Source organism: Leptosomus discolor, chromosome 12 (assembly GCF_034619465.1).
Source record: "Leptosomus discolor isolate bLepDis1 chromosome 12, bLepDis1.hap2, whole genome shotgun sequence".
Lineage (NCBI taxonomy): Eukaryota > Metazoa > Chordata > Aves > Leptosomiformes > Leptosomidae > Leptosomus > Leptosomus discolor.
The window spans coordinates 11,932,125-11,951,006 of NC_141402.1; the positions used below are offsets into that span (position 1 = coordinate 11,932,125).

Sequence of the window (18,882 nt, forward strand, 5' to 3'; positions counted from 1 at the left end):
TTTCAGTTTTCACTCTGAAAATATTCTAGCTTCCTGAGTTGATGTGGCAACTGAGGTCATGACTATGCATGCATGAACCGGAACTTATCTTTAGTATCAGTTCAGGCTACTAGCAATGACTTTGAGTATTTATTTTGTTAATCTGGTTACTGAAATGCTGGAGAGAACCTGTGGAGGGAATACTTGCCTTTGTAGATAGGTAAATTACAGCACTAAGTGACGTCTCAGAATGAGAATAACCAGACTTCTCATATACAGCCATTAGGGTTCCATTGTGCGGCAGGCTGGAACTCTGGAGGGAAAAGAAGAAAAAGGAAGTCTGTGTCAGAATAACAATGATTTGTAGAATAAACATATAACACAGGAAGACCTCAGTTTGTGTTCTAACAGGAAACAAAAGACAGACTAAAATATATCGATCTGATAATGTGTGTTTCTAGATTGCAGGAAATTACCTTCATAAGAACATAAGTGCAAACCCCATGGAACCTGTATGATCTAGAATCAAACGTGGTAACAAAGGAGCCTCCTTCCAGTGAACACCTTCCAGGGCAGGGCAAGTCTTTGCAGCTCCATTGACCTGTTGTACATTTACTGAGGAAAACAAGAAATTCTGTGTAAGGTTATTCTCATACTAAGGCACTATTTACCAGCAGAGAATTTTACCCTCGTGTCTGGAGGTTTTGCTGTAGCTGATTAACGTGCAAAATTACTCAGCAAACACATATACACTCTGAACTTTCACTTCTACTGATTTAAAATTTCTTTTCTTTATGCTCTAAAAAACCTCATTTACTTCCTAGTAATGGAAGATGTCATTTGTATCACTTTTTCCCTTATACTTTCTATGTTTTAATTTTCTCTGTTTTTATATATATATATCAGTTGTTCATCTTAAAGTTGCTGAACCTTTGTGCGGGTTGTCAGTAAACTTTCCCGAATAGATTAATCATGAAAAATGCATTCACAGTTACAGTTCTAAGGATCAATTTCCATTATTTATCCTTTATTTTAATTATTACAATTATGATAGCAAGAGAAGAAACAAACAAAAATTCACTTTTGGGGGGAAAAAATTTCCAAACTTAAAAAATATTGACTTAAGTAATTATTTCTGTTGCAAAGCAGGAATTTATTTTTCAGCACTGAGTTGGTGATCAGAAATGCTGAGATTGCCAGAAAGAAATTGTAAATATGGAATATTTGTTTTGTACTAATTTTACCTCCACTTTCACAGAGGAGATAAAAATGTTAGTGTTTTGTGGGGCCCAAAGGAGCATTTATATTTGTACAGATTAATCAGGAAATGAGACATGTACATCTTCAATCACAAATGTATGATTTGTGGCACCCAAAGAAGGTGGCTTCAGAGATGGTGTGACACATTTGCAGCTGCCCTCCAAAAAGCTAGGCCAAATTTTCCAATCACTTGGTGAGGATACTCTTCATCCTCTCATGAAAGTACCTGTTGTTACTCACCAGGTCCTACATGCTGCTTTCATTGTCTCACCAGGAGCATATGTTTTCCCATTCAGTGTACATGGACACTGCTCAATGTGAACACACGTTCGATTCTTTGAGATGTCATCAAGAACAGTTCCTGCCAAAGAAGATAAACAAAAGAAATACTTTTCCATATTGGTGCTTAGCGGGAAAGCTATAATATCTTGAATGCCTTCCAAAATCAGCTTGAGAATGCTATTCTTGCACAGCCAGTGCCATACTTAGAGATGTAACATGCAGGACGTTTTCTCTTAATTAAAATAAAACTGACTTTTTACAAGTGGTAACAGCATTTGGCTACCTTGATCTATGAAATTGCAGACAGTTAAATCCACTTGAAAGTCAAATTTGATTTGAAAAAAACAGTAAGCTTGAATGCTATGGATTTCTGGGTTGGTTTTATTTTTTTGCTATGACACTCTAATTAACTTGGGAATTTTGAAGAATGGACACATTCTATTTTCTAGAGCACTAAGTCTAGTTATAAATATAGAGCTCACAACACATTACTTTTGACTACTATAAAATGGCAATATTGATGTAAATTCTCACATCATAGTAACCTTAGAGGATATTTCAGTTCTGAAATTTCAAGAAATGATGCAAATGGTTTGTAGGAAGTTCACCTTGAACTATTTTAAAGGGATTTTACAAAATGCCTGTAATATTGTAAAGGTACGCTACATCTGGCTGGTGCCCTGAAAGGCTAGATACCTGTTTGGGAAGGAAATTAATTAAGCTTACTCAATGTATATTATAATACAGAACTTTAAGCAAGCAGCATATAATTATCCCATCATGTATCACAGGCTTGTGAGGAAAATGCTTTCACAGTTCTGTTCTTGCAAACAGTGACAAAGGATCTTTAAGGACTATTCTGGCTTTTATCAGAAATAGCGTGGCCAGCAGGAGCAGGGAGGTGATCGTCCCCCTGCACTCGGCACTGGTGAGGCCACACCTCGAATGCTGTCTGCAGTTTTGGGCTCCTCACTACAAGAAGGACTTTGAGGTGCTGAAATGTGTCTAGAGAAGGGGAACGAAGCTGGTGAAGGGTCTGGAGAACAAGTCCTGTGAGGAGCAGCTGAGGGAACTGAGGTTGTCCAGCCTGGAGAAGAGGAGGCTGAGGGGAGACCTTATCACTCTCTACAACTGCCTGACAGGAGGCTGTAGAGAAGTGGGGGTCGGTCTCCCAAGTAACAAGTGATAGGACAAGAGGAAATGGCCTCAAGTTGCGCCAGGGGAAGTTTAGATTGGACATCAGGAAAAATTTTATTTACCGAAAGAGTAGTCAAACATTGGAACAGGCTGCCTAGGGAAGTGGTGGAGTCACCATCCGTGGAGGTGTTCAAAAAACATGTAGATACAGCACTTCAGGACATGGTTTAGTGGGTGTGATGGTCTTGAGTCAACAGTTGGACTTGATGATCTCAGAGGTCTCTTCCAACCTAATGATTCTATGATTCTATTCAAGACTCCAGGTATATTACATTACCAGAGAAAAGGCAGTTCTAGCAGCACAATGCCCTGAAATGCACTGCTAGTTCATTATTAAGAAGTCTATTCCACTGGACAGGCTATGTGCCAAAAACATTTGTATGTGCCATTTAGGATATGACAAATACAGAAACGATACCTTCTGGACAAAAGCAACCATAGGTACAGTGACTGGAACAGCTGTACTCGGGGTTGGAACAGGTTTTAATACATGGAGAACCACATTCCTCATAGATTTGGTTAGCAGAACATTTTCCCACAGCTGCAACAAACAGTGAAAGTGTTAAGATTTTTAAAGTGTAAACACAGAAGAATCTCTCATCTACCACCTAGGATGGAGAACTACTTGTGATTTCTGGCACTAACGTTCTCTTATCCTCTCAGTACTCAATTCATCATCTGAGTATTCATCATTACCATCATATTCCCTCTAACTTTTATTTATTTTTGATGCCCTATTTATTAGAAACTCCTTTCAGAAGCTTGAACAATGGCAAACAGGCAATACTGCAGCCTAATAAACTAGTACAAATCAGATTTTCTGTAGTACTTGAAGGATTTAAAGGGTATAACTCTTGATATTCTGTATAGTTACTGTTTTACATTACCTGCTTTTCAGAATGCAGCTACCTAGCAATTCTAATATATGGAACACAGAACTTGTTTTATTATCTCATAAATTCAAGCAGAGATTCTCCCTTATTTGAAAGAGTAAAAATAAGTGAGGTAGGGAAATAGAGGTAGTTAGAGATGAGGCTGACAAAGAAACAATAAAGATTAAAAAGTTCATTACCTTTGTATATTTGGCATTTATTTGCCATTTCTTAGATTCTCAGCCTTGGTTTTTTGAGAAACAAGGGCTCCTATTCCTTCCCCCCCCTCCTTTTTTAAAAAAAAACTTTGCCTTTTCTCATTTTACTGCCACTCCTAGTAATGGTCTACTGGCAACATGAAAACTGCTATGACTTGGAGAAAAAACAGGCTATTATTTTACTGTGATTAGTAGGAACTATTGTACAGTTCTGTGAATGCACACAGTGCCTTACAAATATTCATCTCAATCTATCAAATGCTATGAGGATTTCTGAAGGATTAAAACCGATTGCAGACCAGCCAAAGAACAAAATGTTACTAATTTATGTAAGATGGATAATGCTGGAGAAGAGGAGGGAGAAAATAATTTTATAAAGAAATGCAATTTTAAAGTGTTGGGGATAATAATGGAGCTCAGTTGGGAACGTTTTCAGTAAGTATGAGGAAAGAATGAAACACAAAAAATTAAGAGTACATGAAGATCGAGAGAATAGAAGAATATAGCACTGGAGATGCAGGGAGGGCAGAATGATGCAAGAAGGCCTCAGAAGTAACAATGGTGAGACAACAGACTATGGCAAGTTAAACAACTACTTCAGGAATATAATTCAACTGGGATTCCACTATTCGTATGCTAAAATCTAAATGGTAACCAATCTTAAAGATTTTTGAGACAGAATAAGAATCAAGGGATAAGGAGAAATATATTCCTGTCAAAGCAATTTATTTTACAAATTTGCTATCCACGACCACATACTCATATAATGGATAAATAAAAATATGATTAAATAATATGCTTCTGAAGGACAACATCATATTAAGCAAGGTCATTTGGAAAGCTCCTCTTTTTTGACATTAGCTACATCACTGGTAATTTAATTTGTGAGTTGGTTTAGAAATAACAACATCAATTTAAGTTAGTTTCGAATTTCTTTATAATTGGCATGTTCTCTTATAAAACAATGATTCCTGCTACCTAACGCTGACTATAGACTGAACTTCTAGGTGGATTAAAAAAGACTGCAAAAAATGAACCTGAACTTTGACCACAAACAGGCACTCGAAAAAAGGTGTGTCTAACCATGTACAGCTTGGAAAGTAATGGAAGATTTGCTTCCTATTTACTTCCAATCAGTAGTTGTAATCAAGAAGGTTGAATATCTGAAAATGGACTACTGAAAATCTCCTGTGAATAAAAGGGGCTCTGGTAATTGTTAGCAAAAAAGTTCAAAGACTTCAGAGGCCATTTAAAAGTTCTGTCTCTTCACTGCTTGATTTGCTAAGTACAATAATGAAAAAAACTATACTAAGAGAGAACAGCCTCCTGTTGGAAGCCTAAGAAAATCAACAGTTTTCACTTGGGGGATGTTTCTCTCTTTTATGGTCACTGATCTAGACGTAGGAGCTATGTTTCATGCTTCCTCCTTCTCCTTTGAGGTTTCCATGCTCTCCTTCTTAATGCTTTACCGAAGTCCACCGTTCTCCAAATGATTTGTTTGATTCAAGACAATAGAGACTTTTCTATCACTTGAATTCCAGTTAATCATCATTCTCCCTCTATGTATGAAATACCAAGGTTAAGTACAACCTCTTGCAAATAAAACATTTGAACTTACAGCAGAAGTTTTCTGTTCTCCAGTTGAACACCATTTGATGGGCCATAGCACATTGCCTTGAATACTCTGACAGCGTAGAGCAAGTGCAATTGTTTTGTCCTGGCTCACTGCAGTCCTGCATATCAATCTGGCAACGTATGACAAACCCATCCTTTGGCACACTGCAGGTTGGTGACACCAAGTTAAGCAGCTGAGAGCAGATCACAGCCTAAATAAAAGAGAAAGAAAATTGTTCCTACTAGTGTTTCCCCCATGTGAACACCACAACAAAGTATCATTCCCCTTTGAGCAGACAATTGGTACGTTTGTATTGCCTATCATGTTGCCTATAGCAGGAAAACAATGTGAAAAGGTTAAACCTCCCAGGCAAGAGAAGTTCTCCACCAGATCAAAGTAATTTTCAGTGTGAATACAAGTAATATTTACAACTCTCTTCAGAAAATCCTGTTGTTTACTCCTGCTCTTCATGTTAAAGAGATACTACAATATCAAGATTTCTCTGTTTTTCAGTTCTGGGAAAAGGAGAATCGCAGAACAATTCTAGCTGGCTCTTCCTCTGTAACACGAAAACTAAACTTTTTAGCAAGAGGAATGGTTTCTACATTCAAACAGATTCTTGGGTTGCTAGAAAAATAAGATGAAACTATTAAGGACAAAAAAGAAAAATCTCCAATTTCAAGAGAAAACTTTTAAAGCATTCTATAATTACTAGTAACCTATATACTATATATAAGGAAGTACAAACAGAACTGCAGAGCATGATCATTCTATGTAAAGTTAAATGCTTTTTAGAGGATAGCAAGGAGTACTTGCCATTAGGTATATGGTGACTTTATGACCTTCTAGGTAGAAAAAAATAACAGGTTGCCAAGAGAAACTGTGGAGTTTCCATCTCCTCAGCCTGGAAGATCCATCCAGGAGATACTCAAAACCTACTAGGACATTGGCCTGGACAACCTGCTCTGACACTGCTTGAGCAGAGGGGTTGGACTAGATAGTCTGGAGAGATCCCTTCCAAACTAAACCATTCTGTGACCCTGCAAAATCTGTGTGGGAATGCAAAATTTTACTTTCCCTGGTGAAACAACTTAACAGGATCACTCTCAGTAGGATTTGATTCGTATATCTGCAAAATCTAAGAAATAGAAGCCCTTTTGATCTTTGCTGCTACCAAGCTTACTCTTTCAACCATGGTTACATGGATGCATCATGTTTCAGGTACGCTGATTTTCTTTTCATCCGGAACTAGAAGTGATACCAGTTGGTAGTGGTTGGCCCTGTTATGAATGCTGTTTCCTGGCAATATGTTTAAAGTGTCAATGAATGTCTTCAAGTCTGTACAGCTTATAATGTCAGGTCTCTAGTTGTTCAATAAAAAGTTCTTTAAAGCTTCGCTAGTTTCCATGAATCTCCTCTGATGACTGAAATTTCAGAAAGCTGTGAGCTAAATGCCGGTACATTTATATGATAAATATAAATCCAGCCTCAAAAATACCCACGGGCCTTTTTCAAAATGTATTTTAATGCAAAGAACCCCTTTTATTTCTCATATCACGCTATGCAAATTTTGACTTTAATCATTTTCATGGAAGTCAGTTTTATGAAACTGCTGCCTCTCCACTGTTTGTTTCTATCTGTCTTTCCACCTCTGCTAAGAGTCATGCTGCAGAAAAGCCAAGAAGGTCTTTCTTACGTATTTTTTGTGAGGAATGGTGGAAATTGGTATCTCCTCAGACAGGCAGATCTCTGATGGATCATCCATTTTCTGTAGTGCAGCAAATTTATATGTATCCAACAATTTACCTGTAAATTGAAGAGTTATAATTTGTCAGGAAAAAGCCCACATGAATTTGTTTCTTGTTGCTGTGATGGAGTAAAACTCAGATTCTACTCTTTGACTGTGAAAGGTCTTGCTAATTGATCTTCCTGATGATAACAACTACCTCTTTTGCCGTTTATCTGGAGTCTATTCAGTAAAGCATACTTTTATGATCTTGATCATTTCTCTGAGCTATTTCCTAGTCTATCACATCTACCACCTTACATGATAGATAGCTGCTACTGATTTTCTGCCAGCTGTGTGATAAAGGTATTTTGCCAGCTGCTAATTCATACCTCTTCTCCTAATCCCCCATTCTTCTATTTTCCCCTACATGTAGGGTTAAACTCATCACAACTCAAAAAATATTGTGTACTTTTCAGAACTCTTTTCTGCAATGCGTATAGAAACCTGCCTCTGGCTGTGTTAATCTGAGACTAGTTTACCGCGCAATTTAAAGTCTCTACACTAGCACTGTGGTTCAGATTAGCAGCGTGCTTTCAAAGCAAATCTTCCAAACATCCCCAATCTGTATAGTTTGATTTCCACTGCAGAGTGCTCTGGGCATACAGAGTTCCTTTAAGATGAAACCAAGCCAGAAGATGTGATCCAAGAGCATGTGTAATGAGCTCCAACTGCTAAAAAGCATTAATTCAACAGACCAGATTAGAGTGACTCTGAAGTGAACCCCACAAACCACATACTGCGCAGATGTGAAGTCCTCAGCACCAACTGATTTGTCCTAAAGGTCCACCCCTATTGGGACATACTACTTGTTAATGGTTTTGTCTACTATGTTCTTTTAATTATAGCCTCATTCTTGCTTCTGCCTAACATAATCATTTCCCTCACTGGGCCTTGCTATGAACCTAGACTGTTCTGAAAGGACTGTCCTTATCATTTGTCTGAGGAAGCCACAACATTGCAATCATAGCAATAATAGCGTGTAGCATAATCCTATGATAGGTAAGTTGGTGACTATGGGAGTGCTTTACTCAATTCTGAAACTGAGTAGTCAGAGCAATATTAGTACAGTATCACATTTTTCCCTTGACTCATTATAATTAGTTCTCCTTCCATCTGACCCATCCTTAGTTCTTACCTTCACTCACAAATTCATTCAGTTCATAACCATCGTAGTTTCCACACATTCCACAGGTTTTCCCCATATATTTTTTTTCAGTCAAAACCTAAAATAAAATAAAACATTTTAAAAGATCACCCTAAGTAAAATTATCTATACAGCATTACCCCTCTCAAATAAATGCAGTTCAAGGATCCAGTTAAAAGTGACCCTTCTCATTAATTTCAGTGACTTGATTTGAGGAAAAGTTTTGGAAGCAGCAACTCCTTTTCCCAATAGGCAAGTAGTGATGTGATTTTTTGATTTAATAGAAGAATAAGATTCCAAGACACTTGCAAGAGACTTGAGGGGGAAAAATATTCTAAAAAGCCAGAAAAAGCAGAAAAGGAAATTATGCTCTTTCCTTGTTCGTATCTTTGTTGACAGAGCACAAATTTCAGGTTTGTTCTCTTAAGAAATTGAAGGTTACAGGAAGAAAATTTGTTTTCAGAAGGTTATTCAATTATCTATTGCTCTAGAGAGTAAAGTGGTAATATTAAGAACGTCTACAATCAATAAATTATTATGAAAACCTTAGATCAGAGGAAATAATCTGACTACATGTAGAATATAGTGTGTGCCCATCACAGTAGCATTTCTTGTTGTATGTGTGATGGTAATGCTAGTAGATCTTACAGGCAATTTCTGATATAATTGTCCTGTTTTAGCAAACCTACCAATTTAACATTCAGTGTCATTTATGGCATTAATATCACAGGTCATGCTGTATCCTCTTCTCTAAAATGTACCAGGGATTCTTGAGAGAAAACATGACGAGATTCAGAAAAAGGAAAGAAACAAAGGAGCTGGTAGGAGCACTATATGTTTGAAAACAAATGTGCAGCGGAAGCACAGTAGAAATAACAAAACTATCACATGCACTATTAAATTCTACACAGCTTTAGACAACTTCAACATCCCTTTAGCAAAACATTGTAGTTGCTGGAATAACCTGAGGAAAGTCTCAATATTGGTGGCTTTAGTTAACTACCAATGCTGGAAGAGAAAGGAACACCCAGGTATAAAAAGCAAAGTCATTTATTTCAAGAGGAATGGATGAAGCAGGAAGAGAATAAATATCCAAATAGTAAACACATGCAAAAAGCAGCCATTAAGTCTAAGGAGATCTTGTCATTCCAGTAAGTCAGTGAGGATTTTCTCTTCTGCTTTATGAGAACATCTGACTAACCATGAGATAGTCATCATTGTTCCACATGACAACCAGCTCCATCTCCATCAGCCTGGCCACCAGACGGATGTTGCGTCCATAAGGTGCTATTTGAATTCCATTGCTGGTGTAAGGCAACTTAATGACACTGTAATGAGGCGAGAAGAGAAACCGACCTTCTCATACTGATATTATGCAGGTGTTAGTTATCTTTTTTAGGTGTAATAGACTTACAATTTGAGTACTTGCAGCAACATGAAATAGATTTTTTTCCTTTGTAACATTCAAGATACATAATTACCAGGAGATGGCTGGCACAGTGATTATAGTAGTGACTGTACTAGTTTGCACAGGACTTGGCATCTTTACTTGGTTTGGTTTTATTAGGGTATAGTTTCAAGAACTTGTAACAATACAGTTTGTGTGGTAGAACTACTGTTGAGCTTCTATGGACTACAGCCTGCTAATACAGGAATTATTGCTATGACAGAAAACTGCCAAGGTTAAAGAAACCCATAATGGGAATGTTGTAGTGGTTTTCATCCTTGCAGCTGAATTCTAATGCTAGAACTAACAACATTAAAGAACAAATGTATTTTGCTAAGTACTCAGTAACTATGTGATACAGTCATAGAAAATTTGGTTGGAAGGGACCTTCTGAAGTTGCCCAGGCCAGCCTTCCACTCGAAGCAAGGCTATGCAGAACACTAGACCAGGTCAGTCATGGCATTTGGTTCTTGCGAGTGTAGGACAAAAATTTAAAAGGCAGATCATTGAGTTATGCCCATAGAGTTACATAGTTTTCTGGAACATAAGCTAATAAAAGAAGTTTTTCTAAGTACAGCTTTCTAAATTAAGGTATAGCTGCAAGCAGTCTTTTTGTTGTGATGGTTATTGTACCCAGGCAAGCTTAAGAAGTTACAGACAATCCACAGTCAATTATTTCCCATATCTGCACGTACTCACAGACAGAAATTCAACACTGCCCATCTGATAAAAATGCTGAAAACTTCCCTAAAGAAATGTCCTTGTATGGGAGCAATTTGTCTAGAAGAATGAATGATGCAGAACCCAAAGTTTCCCATCAGTGTAATTCCTCATGAAAACAGCTGTTTTCTGGACATACTGATCTTTGGAATAATGTGGTCAGTGGTCTTATACACAGGGACTTCTTTATAAGCCCCTCCAACATTTCTCTGTTGGTTCTATAGTTCGAAGTTGCTCTTATGTCCTACATATATGTTATCTTTAGCACAGAGGGTTCAGAGTTATCTAAGTCTCAAATCAAATCAACTCCAAGCAAAACACAGGAATTTCAACTAGTATCTACTAAAGGGTATAAGCCATTTCATCTGTGCTTATAGTAGAGATAAGCACAAGCAGACTGGTAGTATCTGGGAGACTGTAGTTTCAATGTGAGAACTGTTTTGGTCTGAGAAGATTAGTTTATCCCTTTGCCCACACAAATATACTCTAATCTTGATTCAAACAACTGCAAATGAAATACTTGTCTAGAGAGTGTGAATGCTTGATAGGAAGAAATGGGAGTAGAGTGCAGTCAGGTGTGCTAACTTCTGTAATTAATTCATTTTAGATACAAACTAGTCTTCTTTAGTGCAACTGCCATATAACTCCTTGCCTTCTTTAAACACTTTTTTCCCATTCATTGCAGAATCTTACCCAACACTCCTGACAGAAATGGTGCCTTTCTCAACAATGACAACAGAAGGTCCCAGCTCAATAATGATCCTCAGAATTTTTTTGTCCAGCCCACGGCGGAACTGAATGTTGAAGTCTGGGCTGGTTTCATCACATACAGTTGCAAAGATATAGTTGCAGGTCCCACTGAAGTCATACTGGTATTTATCAAAGGTTGAAAAATGCCCTCCACCCCAGGTAGAACAGGAGTCCTTGCTCAAAACTATAAAAGTGAAAGAGAAAAATGGATTTAGGTCTCCTAACAGCATACTTGCTCATTCTGATTACCATTTCACACATAAATAGCAAGAAAAGTAGTAAGTTTCCACTCAGATTAATTATGTAAACAACATCCTAGCCATTTCTTTTTTTTTTTTTGTAAACTCAAATTTTATCTCAAGTCAGGAAGTGAAACAATAGTTGGAGTCAAAGCAATATTCTTTTACTATATTTACTATATGCAGAGGAAAGCTTCCTAGCTTGGGAAACACCCTTCTATCTCCTTTGTGGGCAATATAAAGGTTTACCTTCTTATTTCAGTCTGCTTGATCTGTTTGCAAAGGTGACAGTTTGCTACTAGACAGACCTTTAACATCTCAGGTACCACATTTACGAAGCTGTCTATGGCATTACTGTACCATGATTCATTGCACAGTCAGACCATTAGATATCCAAAGACAGTGTTCAAAGCCCAACTTGTAAGCCTCAACTTTTTGGCTCTGTGTTTGTGTGATAAAGTTCCAGCCAGCTTTGTAAATAGATGAAATGTTTTAATCTGTTTTCATTTTTAAAAAGTAATCACTTTTCATCTGAATGGACAGATTTTAGGAGGTTGAAATCAATCATGAAAAAGAGATAGAACTCCAGTGCTTGATGTTACATATTTCTATACCTACTTGAAGCATTTTAACAGTCCCTCTGAAGTTATTAGAACTACTAAAGTAAGTTAAACATGTCCTTGGTTACATATTTCCAGACTCAGATTGTTACTTTTAATTTTTTAATTATTTTTGCTTATGCAGTTTTATGAAGCTCAGGTATCTTAAAATATATCTTAGAAGCACAAAGTATCAGGTAAGTTTAGCAGAGTACCTGCAATTTATACTGACTAAAGACAAAATATTTTTTTACTCTTAAAGAGTGATCAAATGATTACAGAATGCTACTTAAAGAGTGATCAAATGATTACAAAATGCTACATTTATTCAGGTAATGTAGAAAATACTGTTCCTCAATGAGCTGTTCCTCTTCCATACTTCTGTGCTGTCCAGAATGTCTGACTAGAAAATAGGAACTGGCTAATTGTTATCACTGATCCTTCACACCCTGTTCCAGCTAGTTTAACACAACATGCTTAAGTGACACTGACCAGCAAACCCCAGGTTTTCAGAGTGTGCCAAGGCATGATTACCTGGGGCTGCACAGTGGTCAGAGTGCAATAACTGCCCCTTTCTATAAATACAGGAGTGCCTTCATTGTCCTTATTTTTATTTAAATCTTATCAGAGAAAAACAACAAATGGGAATGTCAATAACTCAAGAAAGTTTAAAACTAGATTATATATTTGCCTTTTGAGTTGTTTTTAATTAGGTGGTATCTAGGGATTTTCTTTTAATTTATGTATATCCATGCCCTACTGTTCCTCATGTAAGAAGAGCCAGAGATGAGTTGCTGCATATTATTTTTTTTTTGGCTGATCATAAGTATGCAACTATTTTTACCTTTAGGATGAACTTCATATAGTTTTTCCATGCTTATGCTGAATGAGTATTCACCTAATTCAAGCCACTCTCTGCTTCTTCTGCCTAACGAAATGCTTCTCATTTGCATTTTATATCATTATTTTTGTTCTACACCTTTGCATTTTCCCCAAACTAGATTAAGAATTTCATTGTCAGCCACTGAAATGCAGCAACTTTTGGAGTACAGAGATTTGCTTTTTAACAGTATGCAACAGTAAAGCACAGTATTTTAACACAAAACATTATTAAGGATTAGTAGGAAGAATGTCTGTAAATGCAATATGACAGAAAAATCATTCAGAATACTAGAACTAACATCTATATTTATTTTAGAAAGGATTTAGTGAAAAATGTGTATTTTGAGAAGTGTTATAGCCTTCTGTATCCTGTCTTAGCAGAGGAACAGCACGTGCTGTAAAACACAGTACATCAGTTTAGCACGATGACATTTATTCATTTTTGTCACGGATGTGGAATAAACGTTTGATGAATGAAATTTAAATTGAAAAGTCAGCACCTCACATTTCTTCAGAAAAGATCATGTGAAAAGTTGTGTTGGTTCTGACCGAGGCTTGATGTAGCTCTGTATTTTATTTCCAGCAGTGATCACTAAGAGACTGCCCAAGTGAAGAGTACCATCAGGTCAAGCCCTTCCCCACATACTCTCTCAGTCTCCAATTACTTTCAATTCAGGGGATTTTGTGAGGCTAGTGGGATTTGTCTGCTTACTTTCCTTGTGCTCTGGCTTCCAAATACGTGAACTAAAGTGAAATTTCTTTGCAACAGAAAATATCACAATCACTGCTGTCAAAAGTTAACATTTTAATAATATCTGCCTTTCTAACACTACTTCTGATAACTAATATTTTTAGTACTTTAAAGCTATAATATGCTAATTATTTTGTGTTTTGGCATGGCACGCATTTTACACAAGCAAGACAGTAGTATCTTACTATCTTTTGTATTTCTTAAAACTCAGAAGGACTAGCACAAATTTGCAGTAAGTAGGTGGCTGGATTAGTTCTGCTTACAGATTTGGGTGCATGCACAAAAGCCATTCTTAGGAGTTAAGGGGAAACTTCTAGAAACTACTAGAACTGTGGCACCAATAGCTTCAGCTGGCACAGCTGGATGTTGAAGCAGAGATCTGTCTGTACCCTGACTCCCCACCGGCTGCTGGCTATAAAGGTGAGGAAGAACTATTCCATATTCTGATCTTTCACTTGCACATAAATTTATTTTAATCTGCAGTCTTTAAAATAATCTCATAGACCTAGCCTATATGGAGAATCAGCTTTATTGAATTTCCTGGATTTTGCAGCATCAAAACAATCTATTTCCTAAATTCTTAAATAATATTAGGCAGTAATCTGCAGGAATGAAAATCAAGCAGATCACACAAATGACCTCAACAGCAAATTTATAAATGTGGAAGGCTACTAAACTACTCGTAGTTTCTATCCTTAGGCATCAAAACTTCAGCATGCCACACTAAAGCACTTTCCATTTAGTGTAAAACTTACCAGACCAAGACAACACATTTTAGCATCTTTTTATAGGCAAACTCTTCATCCAGAATTTCTAGACCTAATGCTTTGAAACATATGCTCCTTGAGGCAAGGACTTATTTTTATTATGTTTTGTACAGTGTCTTCTGCAATATAGAACTGATGCCAAACGGAGCTGTTACTCATAGTTGCAGCGCGAACATGAAATACCAGGTCAGGCACTTACTTCTTTGCAGAGATTCTTTCTGTTTTTGCAGAAAAAAGTGGGACCAATAATCTCCCTCAAAAGCTGTGAAAGAGAAGAGACAATAGGAACAAGTTATCCTCTGAGCAGAAGAAAGTTAAATGTTTGTAGATTTATTTAATTGATTTTAAATATGATACAAGTCCAAGGAGGGTTAGCACTTACGAATTGTGTCCTGCCACCCAAAACTGAATGGAAATTATAGTGGAAAAACACGTAATTCAGCTTGTAATAAAAAAATTCTTCTGTGACTGGTAAGATGCTACCAAAAGCTGCCAGAAACCCTGTGCAACACCGGATTTCCTGTGCTTCATTCTCAAATTCCATGTTCCAAAAAAATGTAGGATAAATCTTTCCTCATGTTTTTGAATTCTTATTCCACCATCTGGGTAGAACTGGTGAAGGGAACAGCCCAAACTGGGAAAATATGGGAAAAGTAATGTCCCATGTATTCTTCACAGAATCAAGGGATCTGCAGCTGAGGACTGGGAAATCCTCAGGCCTAGTTGTTGCTTTTGCTGCTCATGTTAAAGCAGAATGATGAAAGCTGTTACCTGCTCCTTTCCACATACCACTTCGCAAAGCCTGTTCTGGTTATGAGAAGCCAAGGAATGTTTAGCAAACGTGGAGTACAGTACAGTCCCTCCTGCACCACAAACTCAGAGCTACTGCAAGTGCGCAACTGCCCCGTATCCTCATACATACCCACAGGTTTTCACCCAGCAGCTTGCTTCCCGCCCAAAGTGTGAAGAGACTACAATATATGTTGAAAAGGGCCACCACAGGCAACCTACAAGCAATGATCCCTGTGCAGGGATGGAGGATCCCTGGACAGGGACACATCCCAGTGCACGCACGGAGTGAGCTTTCATAGAGTCAACAGTTGGATGGCAACAAAGCAAGTTGTAAGAAGGACCCGGAGTTTTTCAGAAATGTGCTACTCATTTTCAAAGTTTGTTAGGTCTAGTATTTCTTAAGATAGCAGGAGCAAATATCCTGTAGAAACCATATAATTCTCTATCATATGTTTAGGATCTTTTGCAACAGCGAATATGTTGCGGCAGGTTTCTTTAATCACATAGACCAGGCCAAGTCTATGTACATATCTGTATATACACTGCAGCTCTGCAGGCTTCTGTTGCCTCCTTATATACTGAAGAGAGTAACAGCCTGTGGTGGTTTGGTGTCTGGCGGGGTTTTGGTAGCAGGGAGGGGGCTCCTCTGAGAGGCTTCAAGAAGCTCCCCCAGCTCCAGTTCGGACCCGCTTCTGTTCAAGGCCACGCCAAAGGCGCCTCTGGGAATAACTATTTAAGAGTGAAAGAAGCTGTTGATCGCTCTTCGTTTTGTCTGTCCGCGTTGGGGAGCGGGCGAGCGAGGGGGGATGGCCCAGAGCCAGCCCTGCGGACACCTCGGTCAGTGGGGAAGGAGAGGGGAGCTGTGCCGGAGCAGAGGTTCCCCTGCGGCCCGCGGGGGGGTGGCGGCTGAGCCCCTGCGGCCCAGCGGCGGCCCAGAGGTGGCCCAGAGGTTGCCCTGCAGCCCGCGGGGGGCCCCGGGCCGGGAGCAGCCGCGACTCCGCCCGCGCTGGAGCCGCCGGTCGGTGGGAGGGCGGCAGCCCCGGGAGGGCCCCGCGCTGGGGCGGGTGGGGGAGCTGCGGCCCCGCGGGAGGGACTCGCGTTGGGGCAGTTGGAGGGGGAATGTCTGCCGGGAGAGGGACCCCGCGGTGGGGTAGGGCAGGGCTGCGAGGGCCCCTCTCCCTGCGGGGGAAGGAGCAGCGGAGACCCCTTGTGCCGGACGGGCTGTGACCCCCGTTCCCTGCCCCTGCGCTGCTGGGGGGGAAGAGGGAGCAGAGCTGAGCCCGGGGAGACCGGAGGGGTGGGGTGGGAAGGTGTGTGGTATTTAAGGCCTGGCTGGATCTGTCGTTCCCCTTGATGGTGGTGGCTGTTTGTATTAAATGTGCGTTGTTATCCCCAAGCTGAGTCTGTCTCTTGCCCGTGCCCGTCACTGGTGAGTGAGCCCTCCCTGTCCTCTGTCTCGGCCCTCAAGCCCTTTTGGTTGTATTTTCTCCTCCCCACCCCTCAGGGGACGGGGTAAGAGTAAGGGAGTGGTTGTGGGGGGCTTTTGGAGCCGGGTGGGGAGGCTCAAACCACGCCACAGCCTCTAGGGAACTCACCAGCTCTAGCAGACTCTAGCCAATTCCACGCTGTGCTGCTGCATGTGAGGTAGTATTTATCATGTGGTATCTCAAGGACCATAGAATGGGTGAGGTTCTGCCTTGTATATGAGGCGAGATTAAGGCACAAGAGGGCAATTTGGAGAGTAAGAGTTTCAACACATGCCTTTCCTTTGGATTTGAGATCCAGACATTTCCAACTTCCCCATCAAGTCTGTGCCTCAGTTCCTCTCTGAAATAATACTTACTGGAAAAGGTGTTATCTGGACAAATTAATCTAAGCTTTTAAAAGCTGAAATACTACACTGGTGTAATTATATATAATGAATATCTAGACAGAAGGGAAATAAATCAAGGATGTTAGTTCAGTGACAAAAGTGCTCCCACCCCAAATGTTGTCCAATAGCTTTAAATTACATTAATCTCAGCCAGTCATCTAAACTCTTTTCATAGGCTGTGAAAATAGAAGGAGATTTACTGAGTAAATTTTGGCTTGCAAAATACCTAACATGGAACAAGTGTATTATACACAAAAATGTTATTTCTCTACATTGGTATAAAGAAAACGTCATGTGACTATGTGCAGTGTAAATGCCAAGGCCAAGTGCGATGAGATGTATTCTTTCTACAGTTCTTCCTAGATACTGTGTTACTTTCAATGAGGCAGTGCTCTACAAACAAAACTCAAGAATACAACAATTTTTCTAAGTTGGAGTAAGTTACCAGCATAATAACTTCTTGATAAACTAAACAAGAACATTTCCACAATAAAGAAACAGCACAAAGCAATCTCAGGAGCTGCTGAGTTGCAAGCTGCTATACTCACTGCATGGCCAGCTCTTCAACTTCCCCAGCTGCCTGACACTCATCAGAAAGTCACTGTAGATCCTACTCACACTGGCTTGTCCTCTATAATTGGTTAGCGCTGGCCAATAATTGTTTGAAATGTTGCCAGTGTTTCAGTACAACCTCCACAGTCGGCCTGCAACTCAGCAGGCATCTCAAGAATACAGCCTGCTTCTTCCTCTGTCCCTCCTAGTGAACCGTCACCGTAAGTACACCACAAAAAGTAATTGAGCCAGTTTGTGTGGCTATTGAGCTAACAGTCTTTACACCTAGAGCTGCTGCTGCCTTTTTTGAACCCCTTGATTTTTGGTATCTCCATTTGTTCAATCCTCTATTATTGTTGGTTTAACAGTTTTGCAATTGCTGCAGTTCAATCCCAAACTACAAAGACTACATTAATGGATTTAAGAGTGTGTAACAGCTGCCTTCAGAGGATATTTGCACTGCAGGAATTAAAGATATGCCTAAAATATTATTTCCAGTGATATCTATCTGGAGAGCTTGATGTAACATAAGTAGTCTAATACTTTGTGGACAAATATTTTAGATCAGAACAGACAGTTTGGTTTACAAAGCTTATTCAAACTCAGAATTCACAAGTTAAGCATGCTAAACAGTTATAGAATGTTACAAATACTCCAAGTTTTGGTATTTAGATTAAAAAATTGAATGTAATAATCATCCTGTATTACATGGAGGTGTGCAAGAATTATGTTGAAAATAACTAGACATGAAACCCACTTTAACATTTTGCTCAAAGAATAGCTAGCAAACCAAATACAGACCCATTTGCTGACTAACTGCCAATCAGTCTGTATCCTGCCAGATCAAACTATTAAACTCATTACAGTAATTATTCTCAGCATTTACGCTCTTTCTCACACTTAACTCTGAAAAGATTAGTGAAATCATTCTGGCAATGTTACTAACCATTCACAACCACAAGAAGTGGCAGATTGTATAGCACAGCAAGTGCTCCAGCCCCATGCAGCAGTTGAATCTAGCAACCATGTAGGAATTTTCCATTGAAAAGGCTGTCCTAGTGGTAAATAAGATTTCTAAATTACTGAAATATTCCTTACTGACATTTTACTATTACTGCAAGTACTGTTTTCCTTTGAGAAATGGGATGATTTTG

At 39.1% G+C, this 18,882-nt stretch overlaps 1 protein-coding gene across 1 annotated transcript in view; it reads right to left on the reverse strand.

Moving 5' to 3' along the window:
• Positions 1–12,986, reverse strand: part of MUC6 (mucin 6, oligomeric mucus/gel-forming) — a 34,726-nt gene extending 21,740 nt beyond the window's left edge. The window contains exons 1-10 of the mRNA XM_086472000.1: positions 12,956–12,986; positions 11,217–11,457; positions 9,558–9,684; positions 8,348–8,435; positions 7,120–7,229; positions 5,427–5,634; positions 3,137–3,259; positions 1,480–1,600; positions 456–594; positions 188–292 (exon numbers count right to left, since the gene is read on the reverse strand). Of these exons, the coding sequence (XP_086328126.1) occupies positions 188–292; positions 456–594; positions 1,480–1,600; positions 3,137–3,259; positions 5,427–5,634; positions 7,120–7,229; positions 8,348–8,435; positions 9,558–9,684; positions 11,217–11,457; positions 12,956–12,986 (1,293 nt within the window). The remainder of the gene's footprint in view (positions 1–187; positions 293–455; positions 595–1,479; positions 1,601–3,136; positions 3,260–5,426; positions 5,635–7,119; positions 7,230–8,347; positions 8,436–9,557; positions 9,685–11,216; positions 11,458–12,955) is intronic.
• Between the last annotated feature and the right edge of the window lie 5,896 nt (positions 12,987–18,882).